The sequence below is a fragment of the Chiloscyllium punctatum genome, chromosome 39 (genome assembly GCF_047496795.1).
Source record: "Chiloscyllium punctatum isolate Juve2018m chromosome 39, sChiPun1.3, whole genome shotgun sequence".
Taxonomy (NCBI): Eukaryota; Metazoa; Chordata; class Chondrichthyes; order Orectolobiformes; family Hemiscylliidae; genus Chiloscyllium; species Chiloscyllium punctatum.
The window spans coordinates 55469689-55497100 of NC_092777.1; the positions used below are offsets into that span (position 1 = coordinate 55469689).

At 39.7% G+C, this 27412-nt stretch overlaps 1 protein-coding gene across 1 annotated transcript in view; it reads left to right on the forward strand.

Annotated features, from left to right (window-relative positions):
* The window catches only part of rptor (regulatory associated protein of MTOR, complex 1), a 392084-nt gene that overhangs the window by 163486 nt on the left and 201186 nt on the right, over positions 1 to 27412 (forward strand). The window contains exons 8-10 of the mRNA XM_072558758.1: positions 12308 to 12408; positions 13117 to 13261; positions 18950 to 19025. Coding sequence (XP_072414859.1) covers positions 12308 to 12408; positions 13117 to 13261; positions 18950 to 19025 — 322 coding nt within the window. The remainder of the gene's footprint in view (positions 1 to 12307; positions 12409 to 13116; positions 13262 to 18949; positions 19026 to 27412) is intronic.

Sequence of the window (27412 nt, forward strand, 5' to 3'; positions counted from 1 at the left end):
TTTAGCTCAACCAATCCATGCTCCTCTTCTCAATGGAGGTGCTATAAAATAATTTTCATATTGATGCACCAAGCAGCGTGATTACAGAAATATTTAGCTGAGCTCTTTCACATGTTCATTGTCAGCTGCCTTGCATTTGCTGCATATTAATAGAAATTCTGATCCTTTATTTTAAATTGGGAATGAAGTGGTGGGAGAAACCATCAATTTAGTTTCGATTCAGATTTAACTTTTCCCCTTTTCTACGCAAACTCGTGATTCAGCTTTTCAGATCGTGAATTAGTTTTATTTGGAGTCCATATTTACTTCCCTTTGTATGATTATGCTTTGAATCTACAGTCCAAATCCCAGTCCTGAAGGACTTGTTTCAATTATTTTATGGTCTTCTTTCCTCTTCCCTCAACCCCGTTGTCATCTTCCTTGCTTTTCCTGTTTACTTTTCAAAAAATCTGACTGCTAAAATGTTACAAAGAGACTTTTTCTAGTAACTAATTCAAGTGTTCATTCTTTGTGTTCTGCACAAAGTCTAAGCTGACATAAATCTACAATGATTTTTGGATAAGGCTTGTTGCACCACCATTAGGACGAGAAACTTCCAACTTGGACTGAAGTAATGGGCTTCAGTCAATGCAGTTGTTTTGGCCCTTCGCGTGATTGATTAGGGTGAGGAATTATTGACAAGAGCATCTCCTCTCTGGATTGCTGTCAAAGACATGTACTAGTAAATAAATTTGTGGATGCTGAAGTAATGCAGTCCTTCATTCAGAGTTGGCCAACTTGCTCACACTTAGTATATAACACTTTACTAAATAACCACTTGGCTGTGAAGGCCCATATTGAAGAATTGTCTTCACATTGACAAAATTCAAAAGGGTGTTTTTGCAGGGAAGAAAAGCTTGATGAAATTTGCATTTATTTTAATACAAATGGATCCTGAGATAATGGTAATGCATACTTTACTTGGCATTGATTTTTAAATATGCTGGCCTGTATAGATAGCATATATTCTTTGATTTCATTATTTGTGAGGCTGCCCCATTTACTTGGAAGTCAGATTTTGTCATATGACACTTTCTTAAAAAGACATTTTCATGTAGTATTGTCTCTGCTCGTAGCCTTGGGGTGAATTACAGCTTTGGACTGCATTCTTACAATTATGATAAGACATTGGTAAGGTAAACTGCAGGTTGATTTTCTTTTTAGGGCCACATATGGAAGGACTATTAATTTGTTCAGATAATGTTCGTTCTTCAAGCAGTAAAATTAGATTGTTTAATGTCCACCTTGACCATTTGCTCAGCCAGAGCCTTACCTGATATAAAAGATCCTCAGATTTTGCAGTCTTCCAGTTTCGTCCTAAATATCAACCAAGTTCATGCCTTGTTTATTGTGCTGACTCCATAGCCTAAACCTAGAGGTGCGAGTTCTGTCAATAGAGCAGTTTTGCAAGGTTATAAATTATGCATGTTGCCAGAGAGGATGTGAAGAGTCCAAGGAATAAAATTATTGCCCTTTGGCTTTGAGATATCCAGGCTGCTGGCAGCTTCATGCAATGGCAGCAAATGATTATAGCAACATTAGTACCTGTGCTACTTATTTAGATTTAAGTCTCTGCCATGGAACATGGGCTCACCGAAGCTTATGGGGAAAGAAAATGAGGCATAAATTTGCATGTAAACACTTGCAAATGATTGTTTACAAGGTTTGCTTGTGTCTGCTGAATGTGATGAAAACTTTTGCAGTATTACATGCACTGCACGCCAAGGAACTCAGAAGGGCTCCAGAAATGTTGATTTTGGTAAAGCTTAAAGCAGGTCACTGCTTAAGTGATCATTTAATGATCACTTAATTTAAGTGATGATCACTTAAATTTATCATTTTAGTAAACATCAACTTACTACAAATGCTTGCAAGAAGGAGAAATTCCGATCACTTAAGGTGAACCATCAACCTCCTCTTCACTGGCACTCTACACGCCCTACCTCTCGCGCCCCCACTCCTGCAAACTATAGCATAAATGCTGCCCCATCCGCACTTTCCTTCAACTATGATGAAGAGTCACCTAAACTCCATGTTAGCTTGCTCTCTCTCTGTGGATGCTATCTGACCCACTGTGATCTCCAGCACTTTTGGAATATTGTGTGCAATTCTGGTCTCCCTCTGATAGAAAGGATGTTGTGAAACTTGAAAGGGTTCAGAAAAGATTCACAAGGATGTTGCCAGGGCTGGAGGGTTTGTGTTATAGGCGAAGCTGAACAGGCTGGGGCTGTTTTCCCTGGAACATCGGAGGCTTATAAAATATGCAGGCTTATAAAATCATGAGGGCATGGATTGGATAAATAGCCAAGGTCTTTTCCCCAGGGTTAGGGAAGTCAAAAACTAGAAGGCATAGATTTAAGGTGAGGGGGAAAGATTTAAGGGGCAACTTTTTCACGCAGTGTGTGGTGCATATATGGAATGAACTGACAGAGGAAGTGGTGGTGGTTGATACAATTCCAGCATTTATAAGGCATCTGGATGGGTGTATGAATGGGAAGGGTTTGGAATGGGCCAAGTGCCGGCAAAAGGGACTAGATTGATTTATGATATCTGGTTAGCATGGATGAGTTGGGCTGAAGGGTCTGATTCCAAGTTGTACCTCTCATGACTCCATTTGTTGCCTTCAGTGCTGGAAATACTGAACAGGTTAAGCAAGCATTTGTAGAGATACTTGATGTTTCAGGTTGACTTTTCAACAGAATTGGAAGGATATGTGCAAATACAACAGTTTATCAGCAAGTACAGAACCAGGGAAAGGTAGAGGAAGTGGGGAAAGAGTGAGCAGAAGCCATTCTGCATTCACTTTGATCTCACCTTTAGTGTCCTACATGTTTCCAGTGAACCTTAATAAACAGCACTGCATCTTTTGGATTAAGCAGATTATAGGTTTCAAGTCTAAATGATAAATTCAATAATTTTAGATAATTTCCAGCTTACAATGATTCTGCTGTTGCCATTGACATGCAGAACTCCCATTCTATTGCTTGGCTTTTGTGATTTAATTGCACTTGCTCTTCATCTTATGACTGATCTTTCCTATTATTCTATAGCCTTTTGATCTCCCATCTGCACTATCCCAGGTTATGTGCATTGTCGTAAACTGTTAGATCACAAACGTTTTACCAGCTTTGATGAAGGGAATCAAGGTACCTTTTTCTTGATAGCGTCTGCTTGACCTGCTGAGTGTTTCCAGCATTGTCTGCTCTTATTTCATTTGAAATTTATATTTTCAAATTTATCAACGTTATAGAATAAGACTCTTTACTGGTGAAAACATTAACATCTGGTTAGATTTGGATGTGTTTTTCTAAAGCCACACATGATTTCAAGTTGTTAGAAAAAGTAAGAACTTTCAAATTATTCAAAGTTGATCAACAGTATTGTACACCAGCAAGCTTTGTTGATTAACCTTCATAAAGGAACATGAATTCGGTGACTTCCTTTACCATGCTGATGCCGTGTACGTGATCCCATTGGCATATTTCTTCTGTGTAGATTCTGCCCTGATGTTTGGAAGCCCAGTGAAGTCTTCTGGTTCCCCTAGTGATTGGTTGGTCAATAAACTGTGGACCAGTGTATGGACAGATATTTGCTTTTGGAGCAGTTCTTTTCTGAGAGGTAGTTGTTCTCCAACTTGTCTGCCAAAGTTGAATTCAAGATGTGTGTGCACTCTTAAAAGTGAAGTTGGTTGATTGTGAACAATGTGCAGGTTTTCAACTCGTGCATTTTGTAGTATAACCTGTACTACTCCTATACTTCCAATTAGGATTATTTTACTTTGCCATGTAGTCTTATTGCTGTAGGCTGAAACTTTTATTTTTCATCTATGGCAACTGGTCTGATAGGACTGTAACACTTGCTTCTGTATCAAGCCCAAGATCAACAGGGTATTCATTTGGCATTGACCATTTCTGACTCTTCTGGCTTATCTGGATTAGTTAGGTTACCAAAGCCTCTGGTGTCTGCTCCACTGGAGATTTTGAATTCATTGCAACAGAAGACTGTGAAGGCCGAGCCATTGAGTATATTTAAAACTGAGATAGGTTCTTGAGTATCAAAGGCTACAGAGACAAATTAGGAAAGTGGGTGATGATGATATGTTGGAGCAGAAGGGTTGTTACCTAACCTCCTCCAACCCACCCTCCATCCCTGGCACCTTCTCTGCCACTGGAAGACATGTAGAGCTTGCACCCACACCTCCATCCAAGGCCCCAAAGGATCCTTCCACATTTCAAACACCTCATCTACTGTGTCTGTTGCTGTCGATGTGGTCCGTCTACTTTGGGGAGACAGGATGCAACTCGCAGAACATTTCAGAGAACATCTCTGAGGTACACGCACTAAACAGCCCACTGCCCTGTGACAGACCACTTCAACTCCCCTCCCAATCCACCAAGGACATGCAAGTCCTGGGCCGCCTCCACCACCAAATCCAAGCCACCTGATGCCTGGCGGAAGAATGCCTCATCTTACACCACACAGCATCAACGTTGATTTCACCAGTTTCCTTATCTCCCATCCTCCCCATCTCATTCCAGACCCAACCCTCCAACAGAGCACTGCCCTTTAGACTTGTCCCACCTGTCCATCTTCCATCCCACCTATTCTGCCCACCCTTCATCTACCTATCGCATTCCCCCACATTCCTAATGAAGGGCTTATGCTCGAAACGTCAACTTTCCTACTCCTCAGATGCTGCCCTGACCTGTGCTTTTCCAGTGCCACACTTTTTGACTCTGATCTCCAGTTCTCAGTTTCTCCTTTGTTCTCTGTGTTGGTTTGTCACGTACCTCTTAACATGTCCATAACCTATAAGCTAAACATAATCAGTCATCCACTTTAGGTACAGTCTTCTCTCAGGATCTGTCTGGAGCTTATCTGATTTCTGGATCCTTCACAATTTGATTAGTTTTCTCCAAAGTTGAATCTTCCTTAGACTGTAAGAAAACTGAAAGTTTTGTCAAGAATGTCAATTCTATCTCTTGTTAAATTCAGATTTCACAGTTGCATATTCAGTATTTTAGTCTGTAGTGATCATTAAATTGTCCATGGACTCTCTTGGATTCTGAATTCTTTTGTTAAACTTGGTTGTTCTTAAATTATCAAAAGCTTTTAGAATAACTTCAAAAGTGTCTCTACTGTCTTGGATGTTTTGTATAGTAATGTCATTGTAATCAGTAGCGTGCTAACTTGTGAAAATTCAAATCTTTGAGTTTAATTTTGAGACAATCCTGTATCGTAACATCAATCGCCTTCATAACGTTTATCTTGCACCCTGTATGAGCTTTAGCTGACCTTGAATCTATGAGAAAGCGTATGGACTGCAGCAGTTCAAGAAGACAGTTCACCATCACCTGCTCAAAGGCATCTAGGGATGGGCAATAAATGCTGGCTCAGCCATTGGTGTCCATGACCCACTAATGAATGCAAAAGTACTTTTAAAAAAATTTCTTCTCAGTGTGCTGATTAATCTTATTACTATAAAAGTATTTTAAATGTGTATAATTTCAAGTGCTTTAATCATGAATTCTTGTATTCACCAGTACTGTTTTAAGTTCAATGACTTTAGAGTTTACCAAACTCTGTACCACAGAAATGTTGCAGTGTTTCCTTTATTTACTCATGTTTTAGCTCTATTTCAGAAACACTGTGTTGAGTTCTTTACTAAAGCTTTAGTTTTGTTTTTGACTATTCCATAGTAATTTAGTGATTTCAAGCTTTCAAAATTCTGTTTTTGTAATACTGTATCTTGTGCTGCTTACTGGATATTTTCCTGCCACTTTCAGGGTTTTCCCAATTGTTTCAAAAGAACAAAATGGTGGCCACCTGCTTCCTCTAGGGTTTTCCCACCTTCTGCATCCAAGCTGGCATTTTCCTGTCTTTCACTGTCTAAAATACCAGGTACTTTCTTATGCACATTTTAAAATAAAGCGCTCTGTCTGTGGCTTTTTATAAGACGTCTTGCTGAAATTGTGGCTTGATTACGAAGTACTGGTTCTTTTTAAATCTTTTAATTTTGCCTTTTCCTCTGCTTCACTCTTTCACTAGATGTCTTTAAATTTGCTCACTTTCAGCTTTCATAACTTGAGATTTTCCTGATTACGTAGCTGGTCTAATTTTTTTTGCCCTTTCACTGTTCTTCATAAAACCAACTATCTGTGGGTTTGCTTGCTGTGAGAGATGTGAGCTCTCTTTACTCTCTGGCCTTCTCATTCTTGACTTTTTGCTGTTTTTTCATTTTATTTCCTTTTCCCATAGGGATCTCTTAATTTAACCCCCCCCCCCCCGGCCTTGAATTGCTCTATTTAGAGATTAACTTTTATGCAGCCTGAATATTTTCTAGGTATGGCTCTCTTGTCTTTCTATTTCTAACCAATATTATTGCCCCAGTCATCTTACCAACTTCTGAATGACGTTTTTCCTTTCAAGTGCTGAGGTTGACATTTATGGCCGCAGCGGTCTTTGTTTTATCAATGGTTGTGTTTCAGCTGTTGCTATCTACGTCTTAAATCATTAATTCTCTTTAGGATGGTAAACTCACTTTATTGACTTTTTTTTTCTTCTGGATTTCCCATGTGCGGATCACATCTGCACTGTTGAAACTCATTTTTCCCAGATGACCATTTCTGGTACTTTCTCCACTTCTATCGACTAAAAGTTGTCTGAGATAATTCGGTACCACCAATGTTCCTTTGTCATTCCTTTGTCATTCCTTTGTCCTTCCTTTGTCCTTCCTTTGTCCTTCCTTTGTCCTTCCTTTGTCCTTCCTTTGTCCTTCCTTTGTCCGTTGATTGTTGGTAGAATATACACAGTATAGGCATTGGTCTGAGATAACATGATGATTCTATTTGGTCAGGCATAATTATTAAGACCGTATGGAGCTGATATAGATGCATTTGCTTCCTTTGAAAGTTCAGATAGAATTCCACATGACAGCATGAAATTGACTGTGAAACACATCAGGAGAATCATTGTAGCTGGTGTAAAATGAACATTAACTCTTTCAGAACAATTACTGTGCAACAGTATTTGCAGATGCTTTAACATTTATCTTGGTACCACTGAATTGCTTTGTCCCTTGCAGCTGTGTCTACCCCCTATGAGATAATATAAAGACCATGGTAGTCTTCAAGCATGCTTTGGCCTCTGCTTCCAAAGGTAGATGACCTTCTCAAAAAAATGCCCATTGTCTGTTGTCATATCTCCTGCAAAATTTGCTCTAAAATGAATGTTAAAAGCTGGAATACCATCTGTCACATTTTTGCAGAAATGTTTCTGCACTGCCACATACAGCCGCCAGTGACTGCACTGTGCCCCTCTAAAGGTAAATGACATTGTAAAGGAGCAAATTGAAAGCTGATGCAAAGGAGAGGTCAGAAGCAAAGTCAGAATGCTGTACACACCTCTGCCTAGTCAGCAAATGTGGAGAAATTAACATTGCAGAAATACAATCCTTCATCCTAAGACCAACAGCTTCCTGACTTCCAGTCAAACAGCCTCTGGATTTGTACGTGTTTTCCATGTGCAGGGCAACATTTGGATTAGGATGAGCAGTGTTAAGTTAAAATATTGGACCACAAAGCTGGCAGAGCTTCAGTTCTGCCTGAAAATGGAGACTTTAACAGCTGGTATAGTTATTCATTGCATTGCAGGTTAAAATATTGTTAAATACTTTGTTTCCCTTTCTTGGCTTTTATGGCTCTTTTTTTAAAAAAATTTATTTGGCTCCTTAACCTACTGTCTTTGACACAAAAGTCGTGCAGATGAGAAACTATCACCATTTTAGCAGGAAATTAACACAATGACCTGAGTCTAACTTCAGGCTCTTCTGATAAGAGAGGTGAAGTTAAGCATTAGTACCCTTGACTCAACAAGGAGATTTCCATTTGGAAAATCTGATTAATGTTATGAGAGATCAGTGAAAATTGTTTAAAGAAATGGGCTTCCTGTATCTAATGAATCTTTTGTAATCACAAATTGTGCATATTTAATTAATGAACACAGTAAATATGTTGTCCATTTTAATTTATAAAACATTTAAATGATTTGTGCTATTTGTATTCAGAAAATGTTTGGGCTTTTAAAGGCCCCCATGAAATGTTACATTATTAACCCCAATACCTGGAAAGATCTAGCCACCAGCAAACCTAGATGGCAACCCATCTGCTGGACTGATGGAATTTAATGCTGCAAGTTGCAAGAGCTGGCTGCCAGGAGCCTGATGAGCAACGTAACTACTTGCCTTTCCTGACATTAGTGCAACGTGTGTTTGGCCATATACATGTGTTACGAGCAAGCTCTTCTCCCACCAATGCAGCTGTAACAACAGCATTGGATAATATGCTGATTGTTGCTAAGCAGCAAAGGGTCTGCATCAGTGAATGTGACCATAAGAAAAATTGTGCCAATCTGAATTGCCAAATATTATAAAGAAAGATAGCACTGAAAGCTTCATCCTTTTGTGCTTTTGAACTGGGAGAGACAACTAAGGAACTGATATTTCTGCATAGTCTCATCATTGCTTCCGTCACTTTTCTTCTGTTGCCCTGAATTGGTTGTGTTGAATTCCCGGTGTTATACTTCAGTTTAGGGTGTAGGTTTGCTCGCTGAGCTGTAGGTTTGATATCCAGACGTTTCATTACCTGGCCATGTAACATCATCAGTGGCGACCTCCAAGTGAAGCGAAGCTGTTGTCTCCTGCATTCTATTTATATCTTTCTCCTGGATGGGGTTCCTGGGTTTTGTGGTGATGTCATTTCCTGTTCGTTTTCTGAGAGGTTGATAGATGGCATCTAGATCTGTGTGTTTGTTTATGGCGTTGTGGTTGGAGTGCCAAGCCTCTAGGAATTCTCTGGCATGTCTTTGATTGGCCTCTCCCAGGATAGATGTGTTGTCCCAGTCGAAATGGTGGTTTTTTTCATCCGTGTGTAGGGCTACGAGGGAGAGGGGGTCGTGTCTTTTTGTGGCTAGCTGGTGTTCATGTATCCTGGTGGCTAACTTTCTTCCTGTTTATCCTACGTAGTGTTTGTGGCAGTCTTTGCTGGAATTTTATAGATGACGTTGGTTTTGTCCATGGCTTGTACTGGGTCTTTTAAATTTGTTAGATTTTGTTTGAGAGTGTTGGTGGGTTTGTGTGCGACTAGGATTCCGAGGGGTCTTAGTAGGCTGGTTGTCATTTCTGAAACTTCTTTGATATATGGTAAGGTGGTTAGGGTTTCTGGCTCTGTTTTGTCTGCTTGTCGTGGTTTGTTCTTGAGGAATCTGCGCACTGTGTTTTTTGAGTATCCGTTCTTCTTGAATACGTCATATAGGTGATTCTCCTCTGTTTTTCAAAGTTCGTCTATGCTGCAGTGAGTGGTGGATCTTTGGAATAGTGTTTTGATACAGCTTCGTTTGTGTACTCAAACTACACCAGCAACCATCCCAACACACACACACAAAGCTGTATCAGAACACTATTCCAAAGATCCACCACACACTGCAGCACAGACGAACTTTGAAAAACAGAGGAGAACCACCTGTACGACGTATTCAAGAAGAACGGATACTCAAAAAGACACAGTGCGCAGATTCCTCAAGAACAAACCACGACAAGCAGATCAAACACAGCCAGAAACCCTAACCACCTTACCATATATCAAAGAAGTTTCAGAAATGACAGCCAGCCTACTAAGACCCCTCGGAATCCTAGTAGCACACAAACCCACCAACATTCTCAAACAAAATCTAACAAATTTAAAAGATCCAGTACAACCCATGGACAAAACCAACGTCATCTATAAAATTCCATGCAAGGGCTGCCACAAACACTACGTAGGATAAACAGGAAGAAAGTTAGCCACCAGGATACACGAACACCAGCTAGCCACAAAAAGACACGACCCCCTCTCCCTCGTAGCCCTACACACGGATGAAAAAAACCACCATTTCGACTGGGACAACACATCTACCCTGGGACAGGCTAAGCAAAGACATGCCAGAGAATTCCTAGAGGCCTGGCACTCCAACCACAACGTCATAAACAAACGCATAAATCTAGATACCATCTATCAACCCCTCAGAAAACGAACAGGAAATGACATCACCACAAACCCCAGGAACCCCACCCAGGAGAAAGATATAAATAGAAAGCAGGAGACAACAACTTCGGTTCACTTGGAGGTTGCCACTGATGATGTTACCTAGCCAGGTAATGAAATGTCTGGATATCAAACCTACAGCTCAGCGAGCAAACCTACACTCTAAACCTCAACCTGAGCTACAAACCTTCACAAACCTTGCGATAATTCAGTTTTTTTCAAAAGAGCAATGAGGGTAAATGCTTGTGTTTTTGCTGATCTTTGAATGTAAAGAGTTAAATATATCATTATGACTTTTTTAACAGTAAGAATATGTATAATATAATCTGGTTACCCAATAGTCTTTTTATGACTGTTCAGCATTATGAAATTATTGATTTGCAGAAGATTAATTTACAGCACACAGGATACATTGTGTCTCATTCACAAAGTTCAAGCTTAAAAATAACCAGGTTGTGTCCTGGGAATTCCAAAATGAACAGATTTTGTATGATCAGCAACTCCTGTGATGTTGGTTACAAGTTTTTTTTCTCTATCATTCAAGGTGCCCCGGGCAAAAGAAGTGCTGGAGTGCAGATTGGGTCACGGTTTAAAGCTTAATTTTTGATTTGTAGTTTGAACAAATCATAGATGAAACAATTTCAACGAATGAGACCTGTCCCAGGGAATTAATGTCATGTTCTATTGTCTTCAGAAAGACAGTACTCACCAATAGCCTGCCAAACAGTCTACAGTTGTACGATCCATTTGTCATGCTTGAGGGGCTGAAGGTGGGTTGAGAACAACTTTGAGATTTGACACACTAGGTTTGCTCATATCTGCTTCAGTACTCAAATTAGTAGTGGCATTTCTTGGTACAAGTCAGTACTAATAATGAGGTGGAATGCTTGATCTGAAGTAAAATGCAGCACTGCTGTGTTGCTTCAATGCAGACATGTGATGTAACTGCAGCTGTAATTGCTGGGCAGCCAGTCAAAATACTAACTCTGAGATTGTGATGGCAACTAAGTTGCTTGTCAGTTCTTTTGGTCTATGTTGAGTTAGCAAATTCCAACCTGTGTAACTAGTTGGTTCTGCTATAACGCATGTTTCTTCAGTGCGAATCAGCTATAATGCAATTGATGAATTTAGACCATTACTTGTAGAGTCTGAGCTTTCCTTACTGTGTTGGCTATAATGCGATTCTGGTCCCATTGGTTCAAACGGTGCTGCTATTACACTATTTTCTTATAGTGTGGGGTCACATGGGAACGGAACTATTGCATTTATATCAGAACAGACTGTACTTGGATATGTTAAAAGACCTGAGTGGTCTAAATCACAGAAGGTTAAAATAGAATACTTTTTCTAATGCTTTTGCTAACATAACTCTTTAGAATACTGGAGTGAAATCAGCCCTCTGGTGCGTTGTCCAAGGTACCATTCCTGCTTGTGTCTAGGTGATGAATGTATGACTGTGACCTTGAAAGAATTAGCAGCTGCTGCCCGTGTTTGACAGGTACTTCCAGTAAAAGGTGACTGGTAGTAATCAGAGTGCCTTCCTGATTAATTGTCTTTTTATCCACTCCCTAGACCTATTAGAACTGCGTACATCAGCTGGCTAGGATTGACCAGGATATTACTGAACTGGGTTAGAATAAGTAGCTTTCGATCTGGCGTAGATCAGTATAACATCGCGCAATACAGGGGAAAGCATATTAAACATCATCTCGGTTTAAGAAAACAAATTCCATTCTAAATCTATGACTTTTGCAGAATGTAATATTTCAGTAATAATACTGTTATCCTTTTCTTCCAAAGAAATATTGTCCATTCAGGCCCAAGGTAGCTTTTCCACGTTTTTCCTGAAGGTTTGGTGTGATTTTCCGTTGCTCCGTTTGGTAATATTTTTGGGTTTCTTCACATTATGGAAGCTTTGGATTTATTAAATAGCATACTATCCATATTAGAAGTACAGACATAACAAATAGTTGTACTCAAATGTCAGCAAATTATTGGAATATGTACTTGTGCCTTTGATTTTTGACTCTTGTTTTGAATTTTTAAATCTTATGCCCATAGTTAAGCCTACTGTAGAAAAACATGACTCGCCAGGTCATCGGCTGAACTTCTATAATCTGACTGAGAGCACAATATATTTCAGCTACCCTTTTTAATGCTTACTACTATCAATTTTCCTTTCGATATAGAATTCCGGGAAGACTTAATGACAGGCGAACTCCCCTTGGAGAACTCAATTGGATTTTTACAGCCATAACAGACACCATAGCTTGGAATGTATTACCAAGAGGTAAGAAATCTACTATAATCTACACTGGGCCAGATATGTCAGCTGCTTTTAGTTCATTGTCAATGCCACTTCTGTATAGAGAGATTTGTTCGAAGTTGACGTGCTTGTCACTCCAGAGTAGTTACTGCACATTAGGTTCATCCCGTCTCACAATGGGCAAGCATGAATTATGCGCTGACTGATGTCTATCCTGCATTTGCTCAAGTGAGGACTGTAGCTGTTGTCTTGTTAATGCTGATATCCATTATGGTAGTTTTTTTTTAAAGTTCCAAGTTATTTTCAGTTAACCTTCAATCATATATGGCCTTCGCGTTGAATTTCACAGTGAGCAGACTAATAGGCACAATCTTTTTATCTTCCTTGTTTGCATTACTCTAGGATCATCAGCTTGGTATTTTTCCGTAATATGAAATTGTAAACTATGATATTCAAGCGATACAATTTTCTTGCAAAGCGTCAGTTTGCTGCTTTCTCTCCCATAATTTAAATAGTTTAGTAAACTTCACACATCCTAAAATAGTAAAGTTGCAACATTGATGAAGTAGTTTGCTTGTGTATTTGTGTAGCCTATGGTTTTTAATTTTTTTTGGACTCTGAACAATTTTTTTTAAGGTATTACAACTGATAAAGATGACTCTTGCTAGTCTAAACATTTATGTAAATTTATTCTCTGTTAATCATAAGATAATTATGACTTTGTTTCCACAGATCTCTTCCAAAAATTATTTAGGCAAGACTTGTTGGTTGCCAGTTTATTCCGCAATTTTCTCTTGGCTGAAAGGATCATGAGGTCCTATAACTGTACCCCTGTTAGTAGTCCTCGCCTGCCCCCAACATACATGCATGCTATGTGGTGAGTAAGTTGTAACTTTTCTGAAATCCAAATGTTAAAGGAAGCTTCTGGCCAAGATTGCTGACTAATTTGAAAGGGAACCTTGCTGTTGTATCCTGAAAAGGTTGAACGGAAAAGATATTAAAAAAAACACGCAGCATAGTTTAAGATCATGTGCTACCAGTGCTTCAAAGTGAATAAATTTGTTAGTCCGTGAGTGTAATATTCTGAATTTATTGAGAAATGTGGATGTGTTGTTATCACACTTACCTCTTAATTGCATGCTTGCTGCCAGAAAGGAGCTTAAGGAATCGCTCCAGGTTTTAGTAGAGAATTCCAGCAGCAGGCCTGAGACAGTTGAAATTGGAGAAGCAGGTACCTGATGAACTGCCTAAATGGGATAGGGAATCGATCGTGAAATGTTTCAGTAGGTGGATTAACTCTTGACAGTTAACCTTGTATGCTGTCTCCAGCTACATGTACCTTGGACGTACTGCTGAACCCAGAACTGATCTTCAAACCCAGCATCCTATCCATCATCAAGAATGCTTCCTTCTAGCTCAAAATGCTGCTGTACTCTGCTTTTATTGTAATTCCAATTATTTTTGAATCCATGTATTTTCAGTCTTTGGCCATAATCAATGGCTGCCTTGACCATTCTCTCTGATCAACCTTTTGCAAGTCAATTCCAGCAGCCCAGTGTGGCGTTCTTGTCCTGGCGAGGCAATCTGGTTCCAGAATGGCGGGCTTATCCTGGCTGCATCTTCAGGGTATTCTATTGTTCTTCGATCAGTGTTTCCTGAACCTAGAAGCCATTAATTGAACTGTGATGAAATTTGCCTTAATTTTGCTTTCTTTTAAATAATGTGTGACTTCGGTCATTAATATAGGCACTGTGGTAAGGCAACTTACAGAAACTTTCACTGTATTTTTCATGTAAAAGTACACACGATTATTCTATTCTCTATGCTATATTATCTGATATATTCTCTACGCTATTCAAATACCTTCAATTTGCACACCAGTCGTAACTCCGTCACATGGCAAATGGAACTTTAATTGTCATCCAAGGCTGTACGCACTCTTCAGTTTCATAAAGCATTACTTCTGCAACTTTCTCCAACCTAGCTCTGATTTTCTCTGATTCTCTTTGAAGTTCCTTGAGAGATTTTTTCTGTTAAAGGTGCTATAGAAACGTAATTGATGCCAATCTCCACTATAAACTGGATTGTGCAAGCATGCGTTTGCAGTAGACAGAGAGAAGGCCTGAAATTTATCTATATAAAATAGATTAAAATTCATGTCTCCCAGTTGGTCGCCAGCTTTTGCCTAACGTAATGCTTGATGTCCTCAAATCTGTCAAGCTTCTATAAGGGTGTAGGCAAGCAGAAAAAAGGACTGAAAGAGGAGTGGTAGATATATTTAGTCCAGATTTTGATATGCTTGTGGAGGAAGAGCAAGAGATAAAAAGAACTCAGTTGAAAGATGCAGTATGTTTTGTTCGAATCAACTGTGCACAGTAGCAAATGAGAAAACCTGCTTATTCTGTTGTTGTCCATCCATTATTTTGAATTATTTTGGATTGTATTCATGAACTTGTGATTTTTCACAGGCAATATTCATGTGTGGAGATGGTTAGATTGGTTAGATTCCCTACAGTGTGGAAACAGGCCCTTCGGTCCACACCGACCCTCCAAAGAGCAACCCACCCAGACCCATTTTCCTCTGACTAGCATACCTAACACTACAGGCAATATAACATGGTCAATTCACTTGACCTGCACATCTTTGGACTGTGGGAAGAAACTGGAGCACCGGAGGAAACCCACGCAGACACTGGGAGAATATGCAAACTCCACATAGTCTCCCAAGGCTGGAATCGAACCTGGACTCCGGACTCTGGTGCTGTGAGGCAGCAGCACTATCCACTGTGCCACCGTGCTGCCCACCAAATCTGTGACATGCTTACCACTGAGTTGTTTGTGACTCATTTTTATCTTCACATTGATACTATAATGAAAGGTTTTTTTTGTGACCACTAGCCTGAATTGTAACTTGCTGCCAGGAGAGTTAATGGACTGCCTTTGTTCTCGCACCTCCCTTTCAATTTCTCTGTATTTAGTGGTTCTGCCAGGAGTTATGCTCCTGTCCATGCAGCACTTCGATCCATGGAATCTCACAAGACTTGTTACCACCTCAATGTATGATACCTAGGGTAGATACAGTGGAACCTCGACAACCTAAAACTTGAAAGATGTGAGTGCAAGTGGATGAAGTGTTGGAAAAACCAGAAATATTTTACATTTTTGAAAATGACTTGGGGAGTGCAACAGCAATGATGTTAAGATAATTTTGCAAGAGGGAAAATTATCATACTTTAAGATGCCCAGAACAGTAAGTGTGTTTGGGCCCTTTGTTATCTGAAGGGCATTAAAGCGATAAAGCATGGAACCATCAAGATGATGCTAGGACTGAAAAACTATAATTATAAGCAAAATCTTACATTATTTCTTCGAAGCAGTAAAGGTTAAAAGGACAATTAATGAAAGTTTTCTTTTAAATTATGAATGGATCTGCTGGTATAAACCAAGGTTTAAGGGGTGGCACAGTGGCTCAGTGGTTAGCGCTGCTGCCTTACAGCACCAGGGTCCCAGGTTCGATTCCAGCGATTGTCTGTGTGGAGTTTGCATATTCTCCCCATGTCTGTGTGGGTTTCTTCTGGGTGCTCCGGTTTCCTCCCACAGTCCAAAGATGTGCAGGTCAGGTGAATTGGCCATGCTGAATTGCCTATAATGTTAGGTACGTTAGTCAGAGAGAAATGGGTCTGGGTGGGTTACTCTTCAGAGGGTCGGTGTGGATTTGTTGGGTCGAAGGGCCTGTTTCCACACTGTAAGGAATCTAATCTAATCTAACTGGAGAATAATCTTTTTCTAAGTGGAGTGTCAACCATGACTGCATTATTAATTTGAATTGAACTGAGGCAAAGCAATTATATTTTTGCCCAGTGCATTTAAGCAAAACCACTTTATCATAAGAAATAACTGAAATGAAAATGATGGCAATTTTTGAGGCATAAACACTTGAATATTTGAAGCAGAGGAAGATGTAGGATATTATGGAGAGAGTAGGACAATGAAAGTAGTTTTGGATTGCCCTACCGTGGAGTCAGCATGGAGTAATGGGCTGAATGGTCAGTTTCTGTGCTAGTAACCTCGACTGTTCTGGTCAAAACACTTGAACAATAATAACTGAAGGTGAAAATCTGCATTTTCAAAAACTTAGAAAAAGCATATTTAGTAAGAAGCTTTTGACTGATGATGTGATGCATGTGACATATTTAACAAATCCCAAATTAGCACTTCTGAAGCTAATCATGCTAAATAAAATTGTGTTGTGTCTTCATTCCAAAAATGAACGTGTGGGCACCTATATGCATCTCCTCTAAGGATCATAAACTGAATGAAATTTAATTCCACACCATGGTTTTCTAATCTGCTCAAAATCCAGTTTTCTGCTCCTAAGAATTGATATTAATATTTCCATAGAATTGTAAGTAGTAGTCATGTCTTTGTATTTCATTTGCTTGCAATTGAACAACTTAATAGAAAAGACCAGATGGATATGTGATGCAAATCTGCAAACACAAACCTCAAATTATTTTTTCTTGTTCAGTGTCACATGGCATCCTCTATTGGTATTCTAGACACACCTGAGCTGTTTGAAGTAACTGCAAGTTGATACCTGCAGTGCCAGCAAGCAAAAATCATGCACTTAACAATTCTTTGCTTTGGTGAATCCTCAGGATTTACATGTATATTTGTCCTTGGAGTTAAATTCTCTTTACAGAAGTATAAATAATAGTGCAAACTGTTCTGTTTAAAATGTATGGAATACATTTCAAAATTTACTGGCTAGCTTGATGTCTTAATAATGGATTTGCTTTAACTAGAATTTTCCTTGGTTTATGTAAATCAGGAATTCAAAATGTCACTTGGAGAGAAAAATCGTGTTTTAAAGGTTTAGAAAAAGCTTTACTGACTTCTGATTTTAATTGAGATACCATGTCTGCAGATAGTATTTATGTGTAAAGTGCTGTGATCTTTTCAATCTCCCTCCTCAGTTGAATTTGCATTATATATTTTTTAAAATCATTTCATCCTATTACCGCCTCAAATGAAAGACTAGTTCTCCAATGATTAAGATGATGAGCAAGACCAATCAGGGAGATGCCAGGCTTCTGGCCCTACTTTCATAGAATCCCACTGTGCGGAAAGAGGCCATTTGGCCCAGTAGGTCTGCACTGACTCTCTAAAGTCAATCCAACTCAAATCCAGCACCTCACCCTCTCCCAATAACCCTGCTTTTACCATGGCTAACCCACTTTACTTGTACATCTTGGATACCATGGGGCAGATTATCTTGACCAATCCAGTTAATCTGCACATCTTTGGACCAGTCTTGTGGATAACTTTATGCTAGTTAGCTAATCCAGGGAAAATTTCTGTGCCTTTGGTCAGACAGAGGAAAGTTAACCAGGTTTCCTGCTGAATGTCATTTTGTAATTATTACTGGAAGTATGGTTGATATCAGATGAACTGGAGATTACATTTGGTGATGGTGAATAGTTTTATGGAAATATTTGTCCATAGGGAAAAGGAGTCAGTGCTTATGAACAACATGACAGCAGCAACTGCATCACTGTGCTATTTGGTAATTTACTTTTACTTTGCTAACTATTTTTCAAATAAGTTACCAATTCATGTAACTTGTGATTTTGACTCTGTGTTCTGTGTGAAAATTAAACACTGCCCATTTATATGATGCTTTAATGTAGAAAGCAGTTCATTCTAACTTTGCAGAAATGTAATCAGACAGAAATAGATACTGAACCAAAGAGGGGAATAGTAGGTTTTTTGACAAGTTTGGCCGTGGTATTGTGGTGAACCAGTCTAATAACTTCTCAGCCTCAATATCCTTTTTGTTTGAAAATAATACTCTTAAGTTAGATCTTAATGTTTTACATGTAGGCTCAACAGAACACTGAGTTTGCCAGTAGTTTGATTCAAGTCAGTACTAAGAAGGATCAGAGGTTTTTAGAGGAGGGTGTTCAAGACAGTACCTCGGTCATCCAATGTTTAATTAGAGGAAATGGCAGCTTGTCCAAAATTAGTAGGATAAGAAGGAAACTTAATGGGAAGGGATTTGAGCATAGAGATGATTGGCCTCTAGGGGACTCAAGTGACATGAGATCAAAAATCAACTGTTTATTTAGTTCGGCTCAAGGGATCTCAGAACCCTTATCTCTCATGTTCTTATGCAATGTGAGAAAAGTGGGCATGGATTTAAGAGGTGGTGGTTTGTTGAAGACTCTGGAGATGGAAGGAAAGTTACATGCGCAGAGGTTTTGGGATAGGTTAAGAGGGTGGTGGGTGAGTTTTGACGAAGGGTTGATGGTAGTTTTGAAAACGGAAAGCTGCAACCGTTTACAATGTCAGACAGCAGAGAGTTTGAGTGACAGAGGTGCAGGAGGACTGATGAGAGGAAAACTATTGAACATGTACCTCTTTTAAATTCTAGAACATATTCGAAAATGTTATAAATAGATACTGGGATGGCAATTGCCGTGTCAATAGTGTTGCCAGCAACAAAATGAATACCAGTGCATAGATCTAACCAACCTAGTTTATGAATCTGTGCATCACTTTGCAGGCAAGCTTGGGACCTCGCAGTGGACATTTGCCTTTCACAACTTCCCACCATCATTGAAGAGGGAACAGCTTTTAGGGTGAGTTGAGTTGATCATTTTTTTTTCCAGAAGCTGTGGTTCCCTTTTCATGTTTGGAGTAGGAAATTTGCAGTGCAATGTGTGGTGCTGTTGTATATTGTGATTCACATAATAAGGAATAACTAAAATGTTAATTTTAACGATAAATTCTTGTCAGGCCTGGCGCGGTAGCAGTACTCCTGGCCGCTGACTTGGAAAACATGGAGTGCAAAATTAAGGCTGACATTCCATTCAGTACTGTCTGAATTTTAAGAAAGATGTTAAATGATGCCTGCCCTCTAAGAATGATGTAAAAAGAAAATCCTAAAGGACTGTTGAAAGGAGATCAGGAGAGTTCGAGTCAACATTTGTTCCTCAGCCAGAATCCAAAACAGATGAAAGCAAATTACTGCAGATTCTGGAAACCTGAAATGAGCGCAGAAAGTTGGAAAAATCAGTCTGTATAGCAGCATCTGTGAAGGGAAAAACTGTTAACTTTGAGCCCAGTGTGACTTCCCTTCTATTTGACCGTAAGACTTTGAAACAAAAGTAGGCTCAGTGGTTAGCACTACTGCCCTCTCAGCACCAGGGACCCAGGTTTGATTCCAGCCTTGGGCTACTGTCTGTGTGGAGTTTGCACATTCTTCCCGTGTCTGTATGGGTTTCCTGCGGGTGCTCCGGTTTCCTCCCACAATCCAAAGATGTGTAGGTTAAGTGAATTGGCCAAGCTAAATTGCCCATAGTGTTCAGGCTTGTGTAGGTTAGGTGCACTAGTCAGGAATAAAATATATAGTAAAAGGGTAGGGGAGTTGGTCTGGGTAGCTTACTCTTCAGAGGGTCAGTGTGGACTTGTTGGGCTGAAGGGCCTGTTTCCACACTGTATAGTAGGGATTGTATTCTTTCCTTTAGGGATTTTATTCTTGGCCAGTCAACTCATCGAGTCTGTTCTGCCATTCAATAAGATCATGACTGATCTGATAACCCTCAGCTCCATTTTCCTGCCTATTTTTCCTTATACCTTGGTACCCTTATTGATTAAAAATCTGCTTATTCAGCCATTAGTATTCTTAATAATCTATCTTCAACAGCCCTCTGTAGAAAATAAGTCCTCCTCCTTATCCCTGCCTTAGATATGCGACCGGCGGAGAAAGTGAGGACTGCAGATGCTGGAGATCAGAGCTGAAAATGTGTTGCTGGAAAAGCGCAGCAGGTCAGGCAGCATCCAAGGAACAGGAGAATCGAGGGCTTATGCCCGAAACGTCGATTCTCCTGTTCCTTGGATGCTGCCTGACCTGCGCTTTTCCAGCAACACATTTTCAGCTTAGATATGCGACCCCTTATTCTGTGATTATGCCCTCTAGTCCTGAACCATCCCATAACGGAAACCGTCTTTCATATCTACTGTGTCAAACCCCCTAGACATTTGTATGTTTCAATAGTGTCACCTGACATTCTCCTAAGTTCTGATAGGTACAGGGTCACCCTACTCAGCCTTTCCTTAGAAAACAACTTGTTTGTACCCGAAGAATTCTGAAGAATAGTCCATCCGGACTTGAAACATTCACTCCTACTTCCCTCACCACAGATGTTATCAGACCTCTGAGTTGCTCCAGCACTTTCTGTTTATATCTAAAATAGATAACCTTGTCATTTATTTAATTGCTGTTTTTGGGACTGGATTGTGTGCAATTTGGTGGCCACTTTTCCTACATCATTGATTTCAATTGATAAATACTTCTTTGGCTGTAAACTCCTGATTGTCTGCAAGATGCTATATATTTATATATAATATATATATTTATATTCTTTTTAATGAAGTTGCGTGTGTGACCCAACATGCTATAATCCCAGGATGTGATTTACCATGTGTTCTCTGAATTAAAACAAACAAAGATTAAGCTCTACAAAATCTAGTTTATGAAAGGGAGATTTTATTTGTTTTCCTGATATAAGTACTTCATACCTGCTTTTAGTGCTGAATTGGACATCAAATTAATCCAGTGTTCAGTTCGGCACTTTGATGAGATGTGACTGTAACTATCACTGATTCTGAGGAACATCCAGTAGTAACCGGCCTTTCCACAGCACAGTGTTCTGCAACAATTTTTGTCATTGTACTGCTTGTGGGTAACGTTCAGAATAAATATAAATGACAAATATTTAGGAAAAGGCTTAATATATTCCTCTTTAACTGTGCATACATTGATCAAGATGCGCAGATGGTGTTAGGTAGGAGAAGAGAAACATCCACTGTTTGTGTAGGTATAACAGCAACACCTCATCTGATTCATCAGGTTCTAGTGTAATCTGTGTAATATGCAACATCTGGGAGCAAAGCAATGTCTCCCTCTTGCCATTTTTTTTCTCGTCCTGGAACGAAGGGAGAAAACTGTTCATCTGTGACAACTGAAGGAAGAGGAAGTGAATCACATGAGGGATAAGACTTTGGAAATGTTGATTGAGGATATCAGGGGATGAGCAATTCTGCTTGAAAATCTTATACTAAACTTCAACTGAAGATGAGTCTTGAAATTCATTGGTACCTGAATATTGAATCCATGTCAGCCATGGAGTCCAGAAGGAGCAATCTGGGAGGAATCTAGAAGGAGAAATGTTTGTATGCTCCGTCTCCTTCTAAAGTTTAAATTATTAAAGAGTGACTGTAGAAAGAGCTTTAACCAGTTAGAAAGCCTGATATGTCAGTGCACCATTCACAGTAGGGAAAGCTCGTGTGTGTTGCCAGGTGGGGAGGGGAAGGAACGGTGGTGGCAGCCGTGTGTGTGTGCGCACACGTATACAAGCCAATTTCCTCTTTCCTTCAGCCCTGTAGATCTCGCCATTTCCATGATTTTGCTTCAAATTTATTGTTTCTTTTGTCCATTAAGTGGATGTGACTGCACTGTTGCTAATTGGAGCTTTCCGTGAAATAATATCAAAAGTTCTGGAAATATAAAAGCTGTAATCAAAATGTTAACTTATCATTTCTTATTCCAGGCGCTGGTTGCCATGATGACTGTTCTTCTAAAAACAGCTACTTACATTTCAGATTTCAATTAGAGTCATAGAATTCTATGGTGCAAAGATGTTGTGCAACTTGAAAGGGTTCAGAAAAGATTTACAAGGATGTTGTCAGGGTTAGAGGATCTGAGCTACAGGGAGAGGCTGAACAGGCTGGGGCTGTTTTCCCTGGAGCGTCGGAGGCTGAGGGGTGACCTTAAAGAGGTTTACAAAATTATGAAGGGCATGGATAGGGTAAATAGACAAAGTCTTTTTCCTGGGGTCAGGGAATCCAGAACTAGAGGGGATAGGTTTAGGGTGAGAGGGAAAAGATATAAAAGAGACCTAAGGGGCAAATTCTTCACATAGAGGGTGGTACGTGTATGGAATGAGCTGCCAGAGGATGTGGTGGAGGCTGGTACAATTGCAACATCTAAGAGGCATTTGGATGGGTATATGAATAAGAAGGGTTTGGAGAGATATGGGCTGGTTGCTGGCAGGTGGGACCAGGTTGGGGTGGGATATCTGGTCGACATGGACGTGTTGGACTGAAGGGTCTGTTTCAGATGTACATCTCTATGACTCTATAACAGGAGACCATTTGACTCATCCTATATTTAGTGGCTCCCAAAAGAGATACCCATTTTGTCACATTCTCCAGCCCTAGCTCCCTAGCCTTCTGAATTCTTCATAATCAAATATGTATCCAATTCTCTTTTGAACCTCCTATAAAATCCGTCTCCTTCATTCTTCCCAGGCAGTGTATTCCAAATTCTAATGACTTGCAGAAGAAGTTTCATTCTGCTGCTTTGAGCAGAGAAAACTAAGTGGGAGGGGTTTACATTGGGAGTTCTTCCAGAAAATAAGCTCAGAACTGGTGGCTGATAGATTTATAGGCATTTAACAACAGAAGGTTAAGAGTGGATGGATGGTTGTAGTGAATGGTTAACTTGGTCATTTGAGGAATAGAGAGTGACTGAAGGATAGGTGCAGGCATTGGCAGGTATAAGGCCCAGGAGGGAAGTCAAGTGGTCGGTTGTGGACGTGAATAAATGTGAACTTTAATTGTAGTAAGTAGTTTAGCTTGCAGATTTACAAAGCGGAAACATGAAAATAGAAGATTTAATTCTCTCAATTTTAGAATCTGCTTTTTAGCTTCCAGTATTCAAGATGGAAGCCTTGATAGAACTTTAAGTTCAAACAAACTACTTGCCATGTGGGATATTCTTTGTGGCTGATCCATCCCACTCCATCAGCCATCATGAAAGCAGTGTTTCCCCACAGAAAAAAAATAAAATTTCTCTGCACGTAAATGTTAATCTTGAATACAAGCCTTGGCGAAATCTCATGCCTGCCAAATTTATTTTTTGCTCAATAAGCAACATCTCCCAATAATTAATTGCACTGTTGTATCTTTATGGAGCTCTGCAGTATACACAAATCCTCTGAACAAAGTGTGGTATTTGAAAGATGGTTCTACAATACAAACTAGCATCTTTAAAAATATTGGGGATAGGTTTTCTTGAAAATAAAATGTATGCGCATAAACATTTTTGTTGAATATCTAGTGGCACGGTAGCAATATCTCAAAAAAGCAAGCTCCTTTATGTCGGCAGAAAATTACTTAAAAGAGTAAACTAGTTTGCAGCAGCAGTTAATGACCAAATTCTAAAATGTGGTTGAACCACATAATTACATCACCAGCTCTAACAAAACTTGGCTTTTTTAAAGCGTCTTTTATGTATAACCTCTCTAATTTACAGCATAAACATTGAATATATATGCAAATTCAAAGCCATTTGAAGCCTTATGGAGAAAACTAATATATGGATTTTTAAAATATTTGTCTCCATAGCAATATATTTGAGTCTTTTATCAATTTCATCATACATTTTCAAACTGTGATTACTGAGTATTTGCGTGGTTATCAGTTTTCTGGATGTGCAATATATCTTTTTTGACTGCATATATTTGGTATTGCATACTATTTGTCTACAGTGTACTAATAGTACCATATGAGCATCAGAGGTTGAGGGGTGACCTTATAGAAATTTATAAAATCGTGAGAGGCATGGATAGGATATATAGACAAAGTCTTTTCCCTGGGGTGGGGGAGTCCAGAACTAGAGGGCATAGGTTTTGGGTGAGAGGGGCAAGTTCTCTTTTATAAAAGAGAACTAAGAAGCAACTTTTTCACACGGGGTGATAAGTGTGTGGAATAAGCTGCCAGAGGAAGTGATGGAGGCTAGTACAATTGCAACATTTAAAAGGCATCTGGATGGGTATATGAATAGGAAGGGTTTCGAGGGATATGGGCCAGGTGCTGGCAGGTGGAACTAGATTGGGTTGGAATATCTGGTCGACATGGACGAGGTGGACCGAAGGGTCCGTTTCCATGCTGTACGTCTCTATGACTCTAAGTCAGGTCAGGTGCCCAGAGCAGCAGCATTTGAATGTCAGTATGCTCAAACGTATCATACCCCATCCTGAATCAAAACCAAAAGAGCTGCAGATGCTGGAAATCAGAAACAAAACACAGAAATTGCTGGAAAAGTCCAGCAGGTCTGGCAGCACCTGTGGAGAGCAATCAGTTAATGTTTTGGTCTAGTGACCCGTCCTCAGAACTGATGGTAGCTCAGAAAATGTGCAGAAGATATGGTGGGGGGAGGGGGTAAGGAGTAAATGACAGGTGGAGATAGAACTCTGAGAGACACAGACAAAGGAGTGGATAACAATCAGCCTTGGAGAATGAATAGCTACTGTTCGTGGAGACTGTTAGTGGTTAACGATGGTGGAACAGCAGACCATGTGATAACAAGGCCTTGTGTGGGGGGATTGGGGTAAGGATATAGGAGAAGGTACCTCAATCCCTAAAATTATTCAATTTGATATTACGTTCAGAAGCTATAGAGTTCCCAAGTGGAAAATGAGCTCCTGTTCTTCCAGCTTGCACTGAGCTTCGCTGGAGCACTGCAGCAAGCCTGAGACAGAGATGTTGACCAGGGACAAGGTGGTGTGTTGAAGTAGCAAACAACTGGAAGCCCACGGTTTTTTTGCGGGCAGAACGCAGGTGTTCTGCAAAGTGGCCGCCCAGTCTATGCTTTGTTCTGTAATGTAGAGGAGACCACATTTTGAGCAGCAAACGCAGACCAGATTGTGTGAAGTGCAGGTAAAGTGCTGCTTCACCTGGAAGGTGTCTCATTGGACCCAAAACATCAACTCTGACTTCTCTCCACTGATGCTGCCAGACCTGCTATGCTTTTCTAGTAATTTCTGTTTTTGTTTAATTCCTCTCCCTGATTACTGTGTTTAACTGATCCTGGCTGCAGGAATCATCCGATTTGAACCTGACATAAGGTTCAAATTTGGCAATCCCTTCCATTTCTCTGTAATTCTTCTGCTCATAACCTTTGTGTCACTTCCAGATTCAGTCACTCTAGTCTATCCTTGGCTGATTTTCACCCTCTATAAACTTCAATACTTCCAAAGTTCTGCCTCAGATGCTAATATGCAATGTGCTATAGCACTCATATCCTTGCTGAATAATCGTGGCTAACAACTCCAACTCCTCAGATTTTTAAACCCTCAACTGTATATATTATATTGTATCAAATCCTTTATGGCCATGTCCCTTCATATCTCTGACCATCTCCACTGTTACAATACTTTACCCTTATAGACTTCTCCTCCCCTCCTGTTTAACTTTTGGTTCCTTTAGGTAAGGCTCTAGCAAGAAAAAAATAATTGATTATGTCATTGGTTAGCGCTCTTCTGACCCCAGGTGATGGTAATAATGAGTAAATAATGGTAATTAGTAGTTTGATAACATGGTGGTTGGTCACATGAGGCTGCAGATATTCTTTAGGAACAGAAAATAAGTTTATTATGCAAAAGAAGGGAATAAAATAAAACTCTGTGGATGAAATTTAGAAAGATCTTAACACATGAAAATAAAACTTCAACCTGTTTCTCCACCACTTTCCCCAGTTACAAAGACTCAATCTTGGAGAAATATCACTGCTATATCAGCTCTTTTCCTTGGAGTGCTGACACTGTTTTTGCTATCCCCTTCTGAGTCAGTTGGCAAGAACCTCTCTCTGCCTTGATGGCCAAAACGTTCGAGAGTTCAGACCACTTGAACACTTTACCGATGCTTCCCTGGAAACTCACTGATGATGTTACCTAGCATGGTGACAAAATGTCTGAGAACTAACCACTTGAACACTTGTTTCCCAGCTTGGAACCCACATTCTGCATTTCCTGGTTCTCCTGAATTGAACTAGAAAATTTGATTCTCCTGTTGGGAGGTAAAAAACTGCTTCCTTCTGAACTGACACCTTGAGCTTTCTGTTCTGACTGAAATTGAATTAATTGCCTTAGTGTGTTTCCTGTATCTGCTATAAACCCAATAGTATAAACATCTCCCCAGTTGACTGAAGTCATACATTGACTTAAATATGGTGTATTTAAGTGACTGCCAAATGAACTTCTGACCTTTTTGAATATAAAATCATCATCACAAGGTTAACCAAAAGCTATCTCCCTTTATTTTAACTACAAATCCCAAGATTTCAAATGTAAATAATGCATCCATCTTCACATTCTACACGTCTCCTCTTTTGGTTGTGTCCATAGTTTTCCTAAGGCCACTCTGACATTCTTTGAGGGAATTTTCTGTGCTGACAATGCTGAGCTTTGCTATTGCAGGTGTGCTTCCTAACACTGACCAATTTAAAAACCCATTGCCCTGCAGAATGTTTGTATGCCTTTCAGCATCAATTCCCAGAGTTTGCAAGCAATTTATGTAATTCATTTTTTTAAAAAGCAGAACAGTCTAAATTAAGAACAAAAGTACACATTTAAGTGTGTTTGAAATTGGCTGAAAAACTTAGCATCCCATTTTCCTGATTTTAAAAAAAGAACTATTTCCCTGACTTTGAATGGATCAGCTCCCTTTTTATCCACCTTCCAGATGCAGTACCTGAGTGTTGTCGCTTTGGATCGGCTCAGGCTTGGAGGGCCGAAGGGCCTGTTCCTGGGCTGTAAATTTTCTTTGTTCTTTTGTTCTCTAAATCAGTTGCATCCAGGCTGTTGGAATTCAGAAAGTTTCATTTGAAGACATCATTTTCGACCTAATCATTTTCTAATTATATTTTCTTTTAGCTATGCCCTTGCTGCAAAATTGGTCAGAATTGTTAGAATGTTTATCTTTATAGACATGGCTATAAGAAATGGATTTGAAAGGGGGAAAGGAATGTGAAATAGTGAGTGATGAAAGAACATAATGAACTGGCAGCGCAGTAACACTGAAAGCCTATTCTGTGGATGCTAGATGATTATAGTCAAAGTCATATAGCACGGGAACAGACCTTTTGGTCCAACTTGTACACACTGACCAGGCTTCCCAATCT